This window comes from Ambystoma mexicanum, chromosome 4p, assembly GCF_040938575.1.
Source record: "Ambystoma mexicanum isolate Mex_15411 chromosome 4p, UKY_AmexF1_1, whole genome shotgun sequence".
Lineage (NCBI taxonomy): Eukaryota > Metazoa > Chordata > Amphibia > Caudata > Ambystomatidae > Ambystoma > Ambystoma mexicanum.
In genome coordinates, this window is record NC_090927.1 from 577,638,693 (window position 1) to 577,659,008 (window position 20,316).

Here is a 20,316-nt window from a genome sequence, read left to right on the forward strand (position 1 = left end):
GTTTTCAATAGTTCGAGTTTCAAAAAGTGCTTTCCTAACTACTTTCCTTCATACGTGAGTGTTCCTCACTTGCCGAACACCTGCCTTGCAGTAGAGGACGGAGCGTTCTGGGGTCCCTTTCAATCTGTGAAGTCACTGGGTAAGGCGTGCATTCCTCTTGCAGGACCTCTGCTCTTGTGGCTTCTCATGACCTGGCAAACATCTTTTTAGTCCACCGCCGCCCGTGCCATCTGCAACTGGAGTTCTCTTCGCTCCGGAGACCCTCTGATGTACGCCAGGCATCAGAGATAGCCGCAAGGCCCTTAGATGCACACCAGGCTTCTGAGATGGCCTCTGGGAAAAGGAAAGCGTCCCTTGCTTCATGCTGCACAGCCTCTGCAGATTAGGTCACCAGAGGGCATGCTTCCCTCTTGAATGCTTCATGCAGCGCGACCTCTGCACTTCAGGACTTGAGAGGTACAGACCCTCTCAGAACAGGCAGCTGATGTGTGCCGTGCAATGGTCCTGGCATGTTCTCTCCTCCAGCTTCTGCGTGGGCTGCCTGCACGCACCACGCTGCTTCTGCTTCTTAGTTCCTCTGCTCTTCTCTCCTATGGCGTGCACCTGAGGGGGACTTTTAAGCCTCTGTCTCCCTCAAGTGTGTGTCATTTGCATTAATGATCACTTCTGCAACATTGTACCTTTTTTAGCCCTCTTCCATGTCGCAGTACTTGGGGGAATTATGGGACTTGAATTCTCTAGTGACAATGTTAGGAGTTATCATTTCTTCTGTTTTACAATAAGCCATTGGAAGAGTAGGGTTTAGGGGGGAGTTGAATGAGGTGTTTCCCATTCCACCTGACCTGCTTCCCTCATCATGTGATCCTCCCACAGAACACCACCCCCAGTGTCGGGGATTAGAACGCGTCTGCCATTACCATGCCACATTAGAAGGGTCCCAGACCAGGTTTTCAGGGTGAATCATTGCTGATTCATCACAAAATGCTGCTTGTTTGCTCAGTTCTCAGTACCCTTTATTGTCAGTTTGACTGGAATTTCTTGCTTTTTCTTGGCTGAAGAGCAGGTGTTGGTTGGGTATGTCAGGTAGTGCCCTTTACAGTGAGTTGTGTGTTTGTTCATCTGCCTCACCATTTTTGGATGTTTGTTTAAGAAAGAAAATAAACTCTCTTCAGTACGCTAGAGTCAAGCAATACAAAATCACGTTTTTTAAAGAATCTAGGCAAAGAAGTTCTTCCACTAACCTGTAATATATGATCTACTTTGCTTTACAAATATTACTTTTTCTGTAATACTTTCAAAATACCTCTAAAGTAATATCTTAGAAAATAGTTTGTACTGAAGGTGCCAACACAGTGTAGCATTAAAATACTGAGTACCAACACATATGTAGGACATTAAACATGATTCTCCTAACCAGCTGTTTGTGTCTTATCATTTTTCAGCATTGAGGATGCAGATGATGATAGCAAAATGGCTGATTTGATGTCCTACTTCCAGCAACAACTCAATTTTCAGGAGTCCTCACTCAAAATGTGTCAACCTGAGCTGGATTTCAATCAGACTCACATCTCAGGTGAGATAGCGCTGTTCCATCAGTCACTGGCATCATTGGTGCTTTGTCCAGTTTTATATGGAATCTGTTTGGTTCCTGTTTGTGGAGCGTAGTTTCTAGGCTGGCGATGGGGTCCATCAGGACTGAGACAAATTCTATGTTCTGCTTGTTTTCTTAAGGGTCTGAATTATGATTTTATTTTTGCTCTTTGGAAAAATAATTAATGTGTGTACCAACTATCATCTGTACTCGGGGTGCATCCAAATGTGTGCAGCTTTTAAAGAGTTATCCCGGGCACATTGAAGCACTCGAAAAAATACCCATGTCTGAACTATAAAGGGTTAAGCCAGAACAGAACTGCTTTCACAGTCTTTTTTTTCTTTCCCTTTTGCAGCTTTCCCAGCTCTTTCAGTGGGGACCCTGCATGTTTGCTTGCTTGTGAACGTTACCATTTTTTGGTGGGTGATGTCTATTTTTCACTACTGCAACATTTTGTTTGAGGAGAGATGGCCATTTTGTAAGGCTACCAGTACTGAGGGACCATGTCCCCCATCATTCCTTTCTTTGTGTAACACTACTATTATATTTTTATTTATTGTGCATTTATTAGGCGCTTATACAGTAAGTCAATACTGTTTCAAAGCGCCCACAGGGCAATAGGGAGCGACCATGGGATTGGAGAACAATGAATAGATTAGAAGATAAAGACGAACCTACTATGCCTTGTGAGTATTCAGAGCATGCCTTGTGAGTATTCAGAGCGTGCAAGTGCAGTGAGAAGAGGGGAAGTGGGGGGGTGAGGGTAAGTATTGGAATGTCCATGCTTGTGGGTGAGCAGCAGATGAAGTGCCTAGTAAGGTAAGTGCTATGCGGCCTGGGACCGCATATGGTAGAAAGTGCAGGCATGCAGGATCTAGGCTGGTGGGCGCTGAGGCAAGTGCTGAGAGTTATACAAAGGCTGGAGCCTTAGGGTATGGGAGGCTAGGTCCCTGAGGGATAAATGAGGGCCCTGACAACCATTCACAGCAACTGTGAGATTACCAGAGTAGGGACGAAAGGAAGGAGGGGGTCAAGAGGAAAGGAAGGAGCTGCTTCTGGAATTTGAGGAAGTCCTGCTCAAGACGCAGAGGTAGCGGGGAGGTTGTTCCATAAGAGCCAGCTGAAGAAAGTGATAAGCCACCAGCCCTCTGTTTAGCGAAACACTTTAGACACAGAGTTGGTGCCAGAAGACCGCAGAGGTCTAGAGGGAGAGTATTAAGTAAGAGAAATTTGCAGATAGTGTGGTCCCAGGCTCCAGACAGCCTTGTGGATGATGCAGCGGGATTTGAATTTAATCCGTTCCAAAACCGGGAGCCAGTACGGCACTAGAGATACAGTCCCTGGGCTTAAGGCCAAGGATGGGTCTTGCTGCCCTATTCTGGATTAGCTGGGGGAGTCGTAAAGTGGAAGAAGTAGATTCAGAAGAAGGCTATTGCAGTAGTCAAGCCTAGAGAGAACCAGGGCTCGGGTAACATTGTGCTTCTGGGGGAAAGTGAGAAAAGGGAGAATTCATTTGAGAAGGAAAAGTTGAAAGTGGCACTTCTTGGCAATGTCCTGAGTGTGTGGGAGGAAGGAGAGAGAGGAGTCGAAGAGGAATCCAAGTTTTCTGCCTTCAGACGAAGAAGCAGACGGAGAGCCCATAGAGGATGGCCAGAGTGAGGGGGAAAATGAGGGAGCAGGGTCCCAATGGAAATGATCTCCGTCTTGCTGGCATTGAGGCAGAGATCGTTGGAAGTACACCAGGACTGGATGGCAGATAGGCAGTCAGGGATGATGGATGATACAAGAGGGTCAGCAGGGAGTTTGAAAAAGAGTTGTGTGTCACCTGTGTAGCACTGGAAGTTGGCGAAAAGGAGGAAATGAGGAGTGCTAGCTGAGCAAGGTAAATGTTGAAGTGCCAGGGGAGAGGTTTGAGCCCTTGGGGACACCACAGGTGGTGAAGGAGGTAGGTGAGGAGAAGGTGCCCAAAATTACTTGGGACGAACTGTCAGTTAGGAAGGAGGTAAGCCAGTCCAGTGCCAGCTCTCCGATACCAAGGGCATCATGTAGTTGTTTTGAGGATGGAATGGTTAACCACATTGAAGGCAGAGGAGTAATTGAGTAGGATGAAGACAGCTGGAGAGTTAGAGTCCAGAGATGCAGGCAGTTCTTCACCAGTGTTCAGCAGAGCAGTTTCCGTGCCTCTGGATGCTCGGAACCCAGATTGATGGTCGTGGGGATCACCAACAAGTTCAGTGTGTGAGGTAAGTTGTGGAAAGGCCAGACTCTTCAGCCGTTTCCCTAGGAAGGGGGTGATGGAAATAGGGCGGTAGTTGGCTGGACAGGTAGGGTCTGCTGAAGGTGATTTCAGGAGGGGCGCACAAGGGAGTGCTTGAGGGTGGATGGGAAAGATCCAGTGGCAAAAGAGGGGTTGCAGAGATCAGAGTGCAGGGGAAAGAGAGCCAATGTTGTCCTTGATGGTTCTGGAGGAGCAAGGGGAAACCTGTTTGGAAGAGACCTTCATGGAGTGGACAACTCTGGTGACTCCTTCTGGTCCGACGGAAGAAGGAGGAGAGAGGAAGATGGAGGCTGAGGAGCCATAGGAGGCCAGGGAGGGAAGGAAGGAGGAACTGAGTGAGTGAGGGGTTGGGTGGGAGGATAGCAAGGGTACTCAGGATGTCAAGAGTTTTAGTGGTAAAGTGTGTGGCTAATGTGTTGCAGATGGCCTGGGATGGAAAAAGGGAGGAGGAGACTGCGGAAGGGTTGGCTAGTTCCCTGCAGATTTTAAAGAGTTGAGCCGTTTTGTTGGATGCACCTGATACCCGTGGCTGGATGTGGGCCTTTTTCTCGGCATGGATGGAGAGCCTGTATTTCCCTTGGAGCAGGCAGCAGGCCAGTTTGTCAGAGGGTGATTCAGAGGTTTGCCACTTACGTTCCACATCTCTGCACTTGGGTTTCAAGGCTGCAAGTTCATAGTCGTACCAGGTGTTGCGTTTGGAGGCGGGTTTCAGGCGGATCCTCATGATGGGGGCAAGAATGTCAAGGGTGTTGGTAATGGCCAAATGGAGGTTGCTGAGAGCAGAGTCTGTGATAGTCTGGGGATGGGGGAGAGGGTAGGATGAAGGTGGATGCCAAGGCAGCAGCTGACACTCGTTTCATCGGACGGATTTTGAGGCGCAGTAAAAGGGCCGAGGGGACCGAGGTAATAAGAGAGGAGAGAATGGTCTGACCAAGAGCGTGGAGTGACCAGAGGAGGGGTGGGGAGAGGTCAGAATGGATGAAAGCGTCCAGAGTGTGTCCAGCCGAGTGGGTTGGGTCAGCAGGGAGACTGGAGAGGCATAGTGATGTGCAGAGATAAAGAAAGAGAGTGGATGCTGTGACGGGGGAGTCCAGTTGGATGTTGAAATCACCCATGAGGGCTGTTGAGCAGCGAGCTGATGATGGTCTAACCCGGAAACGCTCCACTCAGACCCCTGCAATTCGCACGAAATATGCCATCTATTTGACTCTTAAACAAATATTCATCAGCATATTCGTTGATCTGAGGGCTGAAGCTATCCACTCCAGCTTTCCCGGTCGAAAACGGAGCCAGGAGGCCCTGTTGCGGCAGTTGCGGAGGAGAGAAACTGAAATGGTGCCATTACGGCAAGGGAAAGCACGCCTAAACTGGTTACCGCTGCGCTTCAGCGGAAGCGCAGTGGTCGCCGGGCAAGACTGTTCCGTGGCGGACGAGGGCTGTAACCTGGGCGATCAGCCAGGTGTGTGGGCCGCACTTACTGGCCCCGACTGCAGTGGTTCTTGGCTAGGACTGCTGGTGTCTCCTCACCCGGAGCCAGCGGAGTGGTATGGAGTTCGCCACTTGTGCTGCACCTTCAAGACCATGGGCACTGTGATCCACGGAAGCCGTAAATCCAGTGGGACACTGTTTGAACATTGTGATGGAATTCTCTGCACATTGCTGGGAGGACAACAGCCGATGAGGACCTGGATCCTGGTACCAAGGTGGGTTCGCGAGAGGGGGGACCTACCCATGGATTACCCTGATGCCCATTGTAGGGACGAGGTGCGTACTGAGCACTCACTCCTATCCGCCTGGCGCTGCATCATACACAGCACTAGGGTCCACTAGACACTGTGCTGGGAGGCCGACCCATGAGTCGGGTAGAATGCTGCCCCAGACTTGCTAGATATCTGCATGTGGCTGATTGGCACAACGGAGGTGGGGGAACAGTGACAAGGCCTCAACTGACGCCACAGGGCAATAAGCTGCCCTGGAGGAGACACATGGGCTTTCCCAGCATGGTCACCCTGCTAGGAGCCTGTTATATGCCGGTATGCTCCATGGCACCTCAGCTCCTCAAGTGATCATTTTTGCCTCATCTTTGTTGGACTTGGCGCCCACACTCGCCTTGCACAATGTACCATCCCGGGCCTGTGTGTTCATAGTGATTTGGCGCCTGCACCCGCTTTTCAAAATATTTCATCCTGGACCTGTGTGTACATTGTGCTTTAATTGTGGCTCTGCCGCGTGTGTTGCCTCACTTGAGGCCGGGTCGGTGGATTCACAGTCCTGATTTGAGCGCATGGACTGGGTAGAAGGACTGGACTCGAGGGCAACCGACCGACTAACATCTAACATTGGTTTGTGACCCCCTGTTTCTATCGGTGGGAACCTCGCCTCCACCGTACGATAGTGTAACAGCAGCCGCACTTTCCTCAGTCCTCACTGTTGGGGGAGTCTTGAGTGTCACAGACCAGGGAACATAATCATTTTACCCTGCCAACCTCCTGCCACTAGTGAAGATCATATACGTTCAACGCCTCGATTGCGTGATGCTGTTGTGACTGCGTACGGAACTGTTTCTGCCCACCGGATTCTAATGCTACAGACCCAGCGGGCAGCATAGTTGGAACTGCACACATTGTTCAGGTGAGACTCAATAATATTGCCCTATCCTGTATTAGCCCTAGAGCCCTGTATGTCCAAGTACCCCCTTTGTATGGGTTGAGACACACTCGTTGGTGCTAGTGTTTGACCCCCCCCCCACTGTGGACAGGGACATGGTGGCCGTTGCAAAATCAAAGACACTGCACTTCGTAGTCTGACCACCACCCCGTTAAGATGATTTGTGGCCCTACATGTTCACTCGTGGCTGGGGCATACTGCTGTTGGTTGCCAGTCGTAGAGGAGGCTTGCCACATACAACCTTGCAACACAGCCTTCAATAAAATACTGGGTATTAATCTGTGAAATTGTATACAGCACGGCTGGGACAGTATACAGACTTGTGGCACCCGTTGGATGAGTGTGGACGTGCGATCTGCATTCTCTGCCTGCGACACAATGCCTAAAGGCACGGGCAGTGGGAAAAAAACAGGTGCCATGAACAAGTACACAAGAGCTAACGCTAATCAGAGCGCCGGAGGATGCCCTAACGGGTGGTATGGAGCAGGCAGTCGAGAATCTGCTTAGGGATGTCCTAGGATCACCGTCCTTGTCCCCCCTCTTCACAGTTGAACGGGCACATCGAGCTTTTGGTCCACGACCAAAACCCAGAGACCTCCTGTCTCCATTATAGCTAAGATTCTCAGCTACCGAGACGGGTAACATCTCCTGTGCCTTGCCAGGGAAAAGAAAGAGCTGCGCCGGGGATCGCAAGTAATTAGACTTTTTGCGGATTTCTCTATATGAGTGCAGAATGAACAACGCCAGTTCATTGGCGCTGAAAAACTGCTCTGCAGCCGTAACATTCAATATGCCATGTGATTCCCGGCCAGACTGAAGTTCCAGTTTCATGGAAAGATCTATTTCTTTATGGTTCCCGACAAAGCAGTCAAATTCATAGAGGCACAGATCCCGATGCCGGAGGCCCAGATCGGGCTGATGTTGGTCTGCCAATGGACTGAAGTGATACTTACTGACCAGACCATATATTATCCTACTAAGCCTGTGAGGATATAGTTAACATAGTATGCTCCGCTGTATGGAGGTTTTTGAAATAGTATGGTATTATGTCATATTTACATGGCAGACTACCTTCCATTAACTTCTCACTAGCTAGACATAGCCACAAGACAATTTGCCCAGTCAGCACTGAATCTACTATTAACAAACCTAGGCGAAAAAATAAAACTTCTACATGTATAACCAAAAACCTAGCTGACACTAGCCTTAGCCTCTCCTCGAAGGGTACACAGTCACAGCCCACCAAAGGATGCATTACTGAATGCCAGGTCCCTTGTGGCGCACGCGGTAGAGATTACAGACATTATCTCGAATAACAACCTCGACTTCCTTGCAGTGACAGAAACTTGGCTGCACGATGCAGCAGGCCCCTCTGTTACCCATGCTGTCCCTGACAACTACTCTATCTTTAGAATGGATGGGCCCAATGCTCGAGGAATAGCCTTCATATTCAGATCTACTCTTAACATAAGACTAGCCACCCCTTCTTCATTGCCATCATGCAAACTTCTCTCTGTCAAGTTCCAAACTACACCTAACAATACTATTATAATCCACTTTATCTACAGGCCTCCAGGACCCCCTAGGTCATTTGAGGAAGACATAACGCCCCTAGCAGCAGACACCACCAAACGTCCAGTACTTCCTTTGCACATGTGCAACACGGTCGCAAGTGTACAGCCCTCTCTGGAAAGTCATGGACGCGTCTGCGGCAACATCTCTCTTCGTTTGGAGGCCCTCGCCAGTACATTTTACAACTTACTCAGAGCCAAGAAAACCTGCATTCTGCATTTTGCAGTGGCCCTGCTGTATTACAAGCCATTTGAGGAAGATATTCTACTTTGCTCTCACCCCTACCCAGGAACTCCAATCTTCCATATACCCAGGAGCTGGAGGTTCCAACATTGGAGGATGACTAACTAAAACCCGCTATATGAAACTAACAACTTCCTGCATAAGAGCACCAATACTAAAAGGGCAACTATAACTTCAGCTACTGCCCTAGGACTAACAGAGAAACAAACCCAGAGGCCCAGATGAAGGCTTTTCACCAAGGAGCCGAAACGCCTGTGGTTCAAGCATAAGACCTTGCTATTACCATCCACATAACATTTTAGGGCGAGTCTCCCCCTGGCGTAGACCAGCGGTTTGGTACTCTGTGGGAATCCTTTAACCCATCTTAGAATTGGCTATTTAAACTAGATTTAACTCTACAGCCAATAGAGGCATTCTAGAGTAGCCCACTCTTTGTACTCTACTTCATTTATTTTCCAAAAGACAAGGTTGATAGTCACTTTGGATCAACACAATAATTGTAGAAACTGTGTAGATTACTCTAACAAAATGTGTGAATACTGTGATTTTGTCTTTTGGCTTGTTTTCTTTACTAAACTGTGAACATGATGTAACACTTCACAAAAAGTACTAACACACCTTTGATTTATACGCTGTGTTGTGGTTGAGTACTATGCGAAAAAACCTTCTGTTCATTTGTTAAAAGATGACTACAACAAGTGACAATCCAGTCAGAGAACTGGACCTGCTAAATAAAAGCAGTTTGTATTGAGCACAAAATTGGTGTCCCAAGATGTGTATATGGAATTTACTTCCATAGTAAAATAACCCTACTACTGGATACTTAGCTTACTTTTGAAGCATTTATTTGCAAATGATACAACACAGAAAATACTTGACTCTAATAGAAAGTATATAACATTAGATATGTGGTTGGAGCCCCCCTTTTTGTTTCCTAATGTGCTTTAGCTCTACTTCCTTCCACATTAATAGGGCTATCCCTTCTGTTACCAACCACCAAACGTACGGCACAAAGTATCATTCTAGGTGACTTCAACCTTGGTCATAATGACACTAGCAACCTACACGCCCTTTCTCTCGCTACGGCACTAACAGAACAAGGTTTTACCATACCCAGTACTAAACCCACCCACGAGAAAGGCAGAATACTCTACTGGGTAGCGGATCTTAACTGTAACATCACGCTATTGGACCCTACACCACTAGTGTGGTCTGGCCATCACCTTATCACCTTGGAAATGAACATAAATAATTGGGAAAAGGCAAAACCCACATTTGCACCCCCGTGTCAAACTAGGAACAAACACAATATTACAGCAGATAGCCCCATTACTAAATGCCCTACCGGAAACTAATGATCCCAACTCGCTGATTGCCGCCTAAAATGCAACCATGACCAATGCCGTTGATGCTATTGCCCCATTAAAATGGTGCAAAAGTAAACCTAAAGCCCATCTAAATTCATGGTTTACCCCAGAACTAAAACTACTTCGTACAGAAAAGAGGAAATTGGAAATACGCCCCTACACCAGAAAATAAAACTCACCCTGCCACTATCACCGCTAGCTGCAAAAATAAGATAATCCAGACTAAAAAAAGATACCTTTAATGTCAGAATAAGCCAAGCAGCAACCAGCACGAAAGAACTATTAAACGTCTTTAGAGAACCCCAACCCACCGGCAGATACATGCGCTAAGGATACACCTTGGTGCACCAGCATTCAAAATGCCCTAGCCAATAAAATTAAGGGGCTCCAAACTAAAATAGCTGACAAATGGACACAACTAACATCTAATAACCCTACACCACATCCCATCGCTCACATTAATTCAGGCTTCAAATTTAGCAAAGTCTCTACATTGGAAGTTCAAAAAGTCATTGCATCACTAAAACCATCTAATTGCAAAGGTGACAGTTGCCCTGCGCAAATTATAAAAGACGCAGCTAGAGATCTATCCCCATTTATCACAAAATGTATCAACGCCTCCTTCTCCAGTAATTCGGTCCCAAGCAATTTGAAACAGTCCTGGGTTCTCCCACTACTGAAGAAACAGACTCTAGACCGGGCTATACACACCAATTACAGACCGATTACAACAGTCCCATTCCTACTGAAGATCCTGGATAGAATTGCTTACCTGCAAATACAAGATTACTTAGAAACTAATAAATTACTCGGAACCTGCCAATCTGGTTTCAGACCTCAACATGGGACAGAAACTGCCCTTGTTGATCTGAAAAGCCAGATTGACGAATTGAAAGATAAAGGCAAAGTAGCCATTTTACTCTTATTAGATCTTTCAGCTGCTTTGATCTGGTGGACCACAATAGATTATGTGACCACCTATCATCAGCAGCTCCTTTCTCTAGTTCAGCAGTCACTTGGATCCAATCCTTCCTTGCAAATAGAACCATGTGTGTGTTCTCACCGTTGGCGGCTGCAGTCCCATTCCCGTTACATTTGGTGTCCGACAAGAATCCTGCTTATCGCCCACTTTGTACAACATTTTTACAAAGCCATTATTCGACAAACTGGACCATCTGGGTGTCTCCTACACTAATTATGCAGATGACACCCAGATACTCCTACCCCTATCAGGCACCTATGACAAGCATGTTGCATGGATCAACGAGATCTATATTATCATTCAGGCATGGATGGCTATACATGGTCTCTGCTTGAATGATAGGACCGAGCCACTGCAAGTTGGTTCACCAAAAACCTTCTTAAATTGAGTCCTAACTACACAAGTATTCTCATTGATGGAAATAACATACCCGTTGCCAAAAATGTGAAAACATTAGGTTTCTTCCTTGATGCCCAGTCTAACTTAATCAAACAAGTAAACACAACCTCTTCAGCCACCGCCTATACCGGCAAGCTGATTAGGGCTTGTAGACCTTTACTTTCACCCACAAGCTGCCTTACACTGGCAAGAGCCCTTATGCAATCCAAATTGGATTATTGCAATAGCCTATACCTAGGCGCCAATAAATCCATTATAAACAAACTACAGATCTTGCAAAATAATTCACTTAGAGCGGCATTAAATATCCCCAAAAGAGAGCACATCTCAGTAATTAGAAAGCTACACAAGTGGCTCAAAAATCGACCTCAAAGCCATTTGCCTCACTCACAAAGCGCTTAACCATCAAGCCCCGCCCTACCTCACAGACAAATTTACCTGGAAAGTGACCAATAGAATTACGAGATTTTCCAACGCACCTTGTCTAGTGGTACCTAGATTTAACTTAAAAAGAGCTGGTAAAGCTAGTTTCCCAGTATTAGCTGCTCAGCTTTGGAACACTCTCCCTTACAACATTCAAACTATCCAAGACTTTGACAAATTTAGAAGCCACGCCATTGCATGGATACTCAACAAAACCTAAACGTCACTCTTTGTTGCTTCCACTGCCGGGACTATTGTTATGACATATTTTCATGTTTACTGACTTACCAAAATTACCTATCTATGTACTTGTATCCAGCTCATACAAATGCATCAATGTATAAATGTATATCCTCTGGCATGTAATATCAGCCTGTCAATGCAAAGTGAAATCATCTGCATAACTATGTATAAAATGTACTCCTTATGCCTTGTAAGCATTACCTTCCAAATAAGCGCCTAGTTACCTCCGGGTCTGGTGCGCGTTATAAATAAAATAAACAAACAAATACATACTGCCCCAACGTTGACACCCCTGAATTTATTGATAGTGAGGTATCCATTCTGATGGGATTCATTTGATTCCGATCATATGTGGGGGGTGGGGGGATATGAACCTGATTCTGGATGCTGGGTGGGACAAAACAGGGATGGCCCCTAGATCTTTATCACGTTCGGCCTGTAGACTGCTCACACATATGACATCGCTGGGGCCGAGAGATGTCTGGAGAACCCTCCATGCACAAGAATGGCAATACTCCTATTACTCCTCTGTACACGATAGCTCGTCACGTATTGACATGTTCCTAGTGTCCGGTTCCCTGATGGGCAGGATCAAGTACACTGAGATACAGGCCCGCACATTATCTGACCATTTACCAGTAACGCCATCATTAGTGATGGGGTCGTCACCTACACCTCGCAGCGCCTGGCAGTTTAAGGCCGAGGCGCTCTCTGTTATTGTGTTTAAGGCAGAGATCCAGTTGGATATTGAAACATTTTTCATTTGCAATGACCTGCATGATACCACGGTGGGAGTGAGATGGGAAGCCTTGAAGGTGTATATTCGGGGCATGTCCATATCCAGGGAAGCAGGTATACTGAAAGTGATTAGGAGAGACCTTCAATGTTCAGAAACTAAACTTAAACACCTAGAGCAGGAGTACTCAATAGCATCAAGCCCGGATAAGTTAGCACAGATACAGGCCGAGTTGGAAATCTTCGACTCACATGATATTATGGAAATATGCTATTTTACACATCCACAGGCAGCCAGGAGATATGGAGAGGGTGAGAGGCCGAGAAGGACACTGACAAGACTGACCAGAGCGGAAGGCGGGCAGACCCAGGCAGAGTCCATCATCAAAGAGCATGGCGTCCAGCAGTGGACTTACCACAAGATCCTTAATGTTTTCTCTAGGTTCTATAGCACCTTATATGCGGCAGGCCAACCATAAATTGATAACGGAACTGCCAAAGGTTAAAGCCCCGGGGCTGGATGGTCTCACTCTGGAGTTCTATAAAGAACATGCAGCGCTGCTTGCCCCGCACCTCCTTGAGGTTTGAAATGAGTCGCTTCGTGACTCTATCACCCCCTCCTCCCCCACTACGATATGCTACCCTAAATAGTCTCCTGAAGTCCGGGAAACCGAGCAAAGAGTGCCAAACATACAGGTCAATCTCCCTTAGGAATCTAGATACAAAAACTTTGCTAAAATCGTGTTGAATAGGTTCCTACCACTCATGCTCTACTTGATACACGATGATCAAGGAGGTTTTGTCCCCGGCAGCTCGACATTGTTGAATATTAGAAGGCTCTTCAATGTAATGTCCAGAATTGATCCAAATGCGGAGGCAGTAGCAGTAACATTGAATGCTCAGAAGGCCTTTGACATGGTCTTGTGGCAATACATGTGGGTGGTCCTGGAAAAGATGGGCTTTGGGCCGTAAATTATCAGGTACATCAAATTATTATACACACGCCCTACTGCGAGTGTACTAGTCAACTCTCATAGATCTCCGCCTTCCACATTAAACAGGGGCACCCGGCAGGGCTGTCCTTTCTCCCCTATCCTCTTTGCTCTGGTGATAGAGCTAATGGCCGACAGAATCAGAGCTCGGCATGGGATCCGGCTGAAGGACCAACCAGAGATATTATACGCAGACGATGTACTGCTGTACATGAGGGACCCATGCATGAACCTTGACCTGATACTGAGAGATGTAATCCCGATAGGAGGCTTCTCTGGCTTCATGATCAACTACAGTAAGTCTGAGATTTTCCCACTCAGAAAAAACACCAGCCAGCCGATGTGCGAGTTCCCACTTCGCTGGGAATTAGATACCTGGGGGTCCAGATATCTGGGACTAAGCCGACGCTGCTGGCGGGCAACTATGTGGCTATGGAAAAATATGTAAAGGCTAAGCTAACCAGATGGCGGCCGCTTCCCATCACCATGGCGGGCAGTCTATGGGCCACATTACGACTTCGGCGGTAGCCATGCCGCTTTGGCGGCATGGCTGCCCCCGAAGTCGCGTCCGGGTTACCAGAATGAGGAATTACCGTGCCATTCTGAGTTCAGAGGGCCCGGTAATTCCTCCCTCCAGGAACCCGGGCCCGGACCTTCCCCATTCCCATTTCAGCCCCCATCGGGCTGAATGGGAATGGGAGAGGGAGCAAACAACGGGCTGATTACGAGTGGCCCGTTGTTTGCTCCCTCTTCCCCTCGCGGGACCCGGAGGGGTCCTCGTAATGTGGCGGAACGGGTTTAACGGGTCCGCCTCCTTTTGCGGAGCCCGTTAACCCGTTCCGCCAGGGTCGTAATGAGGCCCTGTCTCTAGTGAAGATGATTTTGGTACCTAAACTGCTATATATTTTTACAAATGTCCCCATCTGGCCTGGAAAGCAATATTTTGCTAAGCTCCATGGTGATCTCTGTGCACAGTCCCTACGACACGCTGAGGCTCTGCGAACGAAATGGGCAGATATGACCCTACCCTACGAGAGAGGGGGTTTCACAGCCCCCAACCTCGAGCTATAGCAGCACAGGCCCAATATGCCTCTTGGTTATGTTGTTTCCCAGCAGCTGCCCCATGTTAAACTAGAACAGCTGGCAGTGGGAGACTCCCACTTTACGACCTCAAAACTCTTATTTTTAACCTAACCTATGAAGACGACTCTCCATTACACCCAACAGCTACCACGTTACTGGCGTGGTGCCGGGTACTACCATTAGCTAATGAGACATGATCTTACTATAGATGGCTCCCTATCTGGAGATTCCCTGGGCTAGAGCCTACATATGATACAGCGCTTATACACCATTGGTATGGGTAGGGATATAGGGCACTGGCGGATCTATTACCTGATGAGAAGTTAATCACGCCCCAGACATGACAGGAATGGAAATGCTACAATTCTATAGGATGCACGCAGCAGGACGATCTATATGGCCATGCTTTCAAGAAGAATCCCCTGAAACCCAGGAACTGCAATACATTGCCAATGCATATGGAACCCATGGGATAGTTTCCTTCCTGTATAAGATGTTGCTGAACAAAAGCCCGGGCTCGATGCCCAGGGTGCGTGCTGCATGGTCGAGCGAGCTTGACTCAGACCTTTCTGACGACCAGTGGAAATCTATGTGCTCCCACACATGTAAAGTCTCCCTCAATTTTACATTTTGCTGCATACAGTACAAACTGCTGAATAGATTGTTTTATAACCCCCAAAGACCTAACCGGTTCGCCCGACAATCACTCTATACCTGCCCCAGATAATAGGATGAGGAGGCTGACCATATATACATGTTTTGGGCCTACACCCAGCTCCAGAACTTTTGGAATAAGGTCCTACAAGCACTAACTGAAATCGTTGGTTCTACCATTGAATATAATTTGTTAAGGATTTCAATCATGCGATACACCCTGGTCTCAGCCTAGTATGCAGCGCACAACTGAAATGCTTATTTTATTATATATATAGGTTCAATATTTGAGAGATACACCACTCATATCACACCCCCTTTTCAAATACCCGGGTCACAATGGACCAGGAACCATGCTGGTAGGTAAAGCTAATATTTATTTATTTAAAATTCAAGAAAATCATACACTTTTTAATATGAGGCAGCCATCACCAATGTGGTGACAATAACAAATAGGAATGTGAACAATGCATTTAAATTAACCCTTTAGCAACACAGACAGAAAACACCAGAGGATAGAGATACTTTTGAATTTGGGAAAGCTAGCACTCAAGTTAGGATTTCCCCCTGCAAAATTCCTCAACCCACAAATAATCAATTCTAAATGGATCTAAGGAAGCAGCAGGTAATCAGGAATGAGGAATAAGAAACAGAATTCGAATCCAACCTTCGCTCCCCAAACAGGAAAGGAAAACGGATTTGAACCCTTGCAATGTTAAAGTGACACTCGGAAATGGCTGAATAAAACAATGAATGTGTGCAAAAACTCTTGAAACAAAAACAATTCTTTACTGGCGCAACACTGGAAAGATGCTAGTAATCACGAGCAATGGATTGAGCAAGAGCAGACAATTTGAAACTGAATGGAAGATTGAAAACAATTGATAGTAAAAATAACACATGTAAAACTTTGGTTAATTTTAGGTGGGAATTTTTTGCGAACGGTTTTTGATAAAAACGGGTGAAATATTGTTTTGGAGCTGGGGGGTAGCTATAGATCCTAGGTACAATATGAAAGTGAAACGAGGTCTGTAGCTGTTAAATTGAGTGAGTTATGCAAGATCTAGTGAGGTGCGTTTTTTTAAAATAAAGGCGCGAAAAAGGAACAGAAATCAATTTTGACAAGGACAGTTTTACTCCATACTTTGGCATTCAGGCTAGGATACCAGCATGAGACACAGTAAGTTCTGGAGTTGATCCACAGAATCAACCCTAGCACATCTGCGCCCGCCCTGGCGGACCCAGTCCGATCACCCAAGGGAGGATTAAGGGTTTAGGATTTCACAAGACAAAATTATTGAAGTTAGCACTAGCGCAAGGAATCAAGGGCAGGGTTTCAAGAATGATTGTGACAATATTACAGTTATCAGGATAAGGATTGGATGACTTAGAGATTGGGATGGAACAAAGCTAGGCAAGGTTTACTATGTTTCTACAGTTCCTATTGATACTCACAGTCCACTTTTAGTTTGGATTTTAAACAGTCAGCGCTCTGGATCACCAAACGGATCTGGTCTAACACAGGGCAGCCAGACACACTCAGCGGGACAGAGTCAATTGGGTAGGGACTGGATACCAAAGGATAGTTCTTCTGGACATGCAGTTCTGGTTACTGGATCCTATAGGGCATCAGGATAGCAGGATAGCAGTGAGTGGCAGCAAGCCAGGTAAATTCAAGATGCTTGTCATGATGCCTACCCCTGGGCATCCGCACCAAGCCCATCAACCCCGGGAGCAGGCATCCAGGTGCTTACTAAAAACCCAGCAGCCCCGGCTAGGGGCTGTCTGGGTACAGTCCTGTCCGCCATTGGCACCAGGCTCATAGAGGAAATCAGTCCTGGCGCCATAGGCGCCAGGCTCATGTACATTACTTACCTCATGCAGACGATGCTGCATTGAAGTCAAGCCAACGTGAGGCCTGAATGGGACTACTTTACTTCAGGGACTATTTCTTTACTTGGGTGTGGTTCTGGGGGAACTTCTTACCTGGGACTACTTTGAAGGCTATTTTAAACCACGCCCGAACAGCAGCACATGCTTTGAGTTATTCTGCATCCAGCAGCGTAACGCTCACTGTGCCTGCAGTCAGCATCCAGTCTTCTGCCACGCCCGCCTCGAATCCAGAGCTCCTAGAAAAAGAGGAAAGAAGCAAAGGTTAGAACACAGACTTTATTTTCATTCATTACCTGATTCCGGATCCATCACGTCTTCGAACTTGGAAAGGACATTATTTCTGCACACGTCGCATCGCCAGCTGCAGCGCCGTGCCATACTCACCAGTCCTCACATCATTTTTCGATTCGGCGCTGCCTCCATCATTTTCCTTGCCGAACTCCAGCATCTAGGGGACAAAAGAAATAGTGAGCCGAGAGAGCCAACAAATACAATCTCTTTTTACCACCATAGACTTACCTGATTTACCACCGGAGGCATTATTCTTTTAACATTCCGCAACTTCTTACGCCGCACCTGTAAGGAGAGAGAAAACAACAAGTTAAATACAGGCATCTTTTACCGGACAGTGTTGGGTAATACAGACTCTTACCTAAACGCCATCAGCTGCCACAAGACAATCTTCTCTTGGACCCAGCTGCAACACAAGAAAGGAATGGGACAAGAGTGAACATCGGACATATTGAACTCTTTGGACTTTATACTTACGGGTTCTCGCCAGGAGCCTCAGAGTCAATATTCATCCGGAACTCTTCCAACGCCTTCGAACCAGTGAAGTAACTGGTATCTACGCGCCCCTGCATTCCACGCAGGATGGAGAGCTCATCCTTCAAAAACATAAGGTGAGATTACTGAAAGGGAATATCGGAGGTGATTAGTGGGGAGAACAGTGGGGTGCCATTAGTAGAATCCACGGGTGGCTAAATCCCTTTCTCCACTTGCAGGAGAATACTTCTACGGGTCAAGCAGACGAGATTAGGCGGGCCAGTCCAGTCTGTCATCTCTGCACAAAGCTTCACGTTGGAGGAGACCACAGCTGTCCGGGTCCGATCAATGTCCCTGTGGGAGCCAGGTGAGTGTAACAATGCTTCCCCAAAACCCCACAGCGCTTCCCTTGATTATGGGGATTATTTTAGAGTTGAGGCCTAGCTGAAGCAGGATCAGCAATTGCTTGGCCTTGTGGTTGGGATCTGGAGTTTAGGTGGATAGATGCAAGATGAAGACAGGAACAGACAGGAACAGGACGCCGGCGTAGGAATCGGGAATCAGTGTGTCCTGAGTGCTAGTCAGGGCCCCTTATTTATAATGCCAAATGACATCATTACAGTATATGACAGGGGCAGGATTCACTACCCACGCCCCTAACAATAGGATTGGGCAAGGGCATATTCTTCGCCTTGCTCACAATTGGTTGGATATCAGAAAAGTGATGTTATGTTTATGAGGTGATTTTTACTGTAACTAGAAACTTCCATATTGCCTTTACTGAAAATCCAATTTTGCCAAAAACAGATATGTATGCAGTTGCCACCTCTTAGTAAATCGGATACACAGGTTACATATTTTGTGCAGCACAAATTAGTCCAAAACTCCAGTCTGTGCGACCTTGTGTCGCCTTTCTGACACAGTTTGGTAATTTTACACATTAAAGATTTGCCCCACAATTCCCCAATTTTATACACGGATGCAAATTGTCCCCAGGGATGTATGTACAAAATGTGATATTTGCAACATGGGTGCTTTTCTGGTAATACAACATATATCACCATTTCTGTCCAGAGTGTATCGCGACATTCTACCAAGTTTTCAAACACAGCCCACAATTCCACTTTTACGCTGTGAAAATTCCACATTTCTACCCATTTTGAAAGCTGAGATATAAGTCTTTTTAAAGTTCTTTATAAAATAGTCTTTACGACAAATGGGGGGTCATTGTCTGTCATTTTCTTTTCCCATCTAACACCAACTGGCAGGTTCTGTTCAAAATAGGATGGGGGGGCCTCTCTCTTAATTGAAGGTTTTATTGCCCTTCCCCCTAAATAGGTGAGTGTCCCAGAACTGCTATTGTCCCAGCCTGGAGCAAAGACCAATGTCTGATGAGCATGTGAACTGTCATTGTCCTATCCCATTCAACGTTTTCAAGCTGGTACTTCGCACCTAAGTGTCCTGGATTTAGGGTGTATCTCCCTTCCTAGGAGGAGTTTCATAGCTGGCAACTAGAATTACAGGTTTCTGAGAGCTTGCAACTCCAGCCTATTTGTTTTAAACTGTTTAGTTTCTTACTTTCTTCAACCCCCTGTCCTCGATGGTTACGAGATCCACACAGTGGCGGCCAAGAAGGGCCATTTAGGCCGTCCAAAAGCGGGTTTGCTAATCGCAATCCGCAGTGGACGAGGCCTAATCGACTCACAAAAAATAAAGGAAAATCACTTTATGATGATGGTAAAACTAAACTGGGTTACAATAGACGAAAAAGTTAACAAAACATTAACGAAGAAATTAATAATTGTCACCATCTATTGGAACCCTGCAACCGTCGATTGTGTGAAATTCATCAAAACAATAGAACAAGAACTGGACTGGGTGCAAGTCACACAGCACCCAGATTATGTAGTCCTATGTGAAGATCTAAACATCTCTAGTCAGCATCGCGAGAAGGCAAAAGAGTCCAAACTGAAAAAACGCCCAACCGATCAGAGATCTATTAAATGGCAAAATCTCATGAAATCCAGATCTTTCGACAACTTGGATCAAGTTTTCGCTGACCCAAACAGACTACCTACATGGGAAGGAGCGAAATCTAATTCCACAATTGACTATATTTTGGTATCACGCCCCCTATTACTACACACCAACTCCTTTAAAGTGATCAAAACAAGGGAAAGTGACCATAACCTTCTCGAAACTACCTGGACCACAAACCCACCGAAAAACCATACTATGAGTGCAGAAATTGAACTAAGTGCTCAAGGGACAAGACTCAGGATCACAGAAAAGGCTATAACAACTATTACAACGCTCTACAACGACCGTGGCAAACACCCACACATGATGGCTGTGGACTACACACCTTTGTTGACCGTCTTTAGAGTCCCACATAGGAACAAAAAGTCAACTGCAGCCGACCAAAAACA

General features: G+C 46.5%; 1 protein-coding gene across 4 annotated transcripts in view; it reads left to right on the top strand.

Moving 5' to 3' along the window:
* The window catches only part of FBXO9 (F-box protein 9), a 1,471,688-nt gene that overhangs the window by 648,503 nt on the left and 802,869 nt on the right, over window positions 1–20,316 (top strand). For all 4 annotated transcript variants that reach the window (XM_069606124.1, XM_069606121.1, XM_069606123.1 and 1 more), the window contains one exon: window positions 1,443–1,573. In XM_069606124.1, the coding sequence (XP_069462225.1) occupies window positions 1,443–1,573 (131 nt within the window). The remainder of the gene's footprint in view (window positions 1–1,442; window positions 1,574–20,316) is intronic.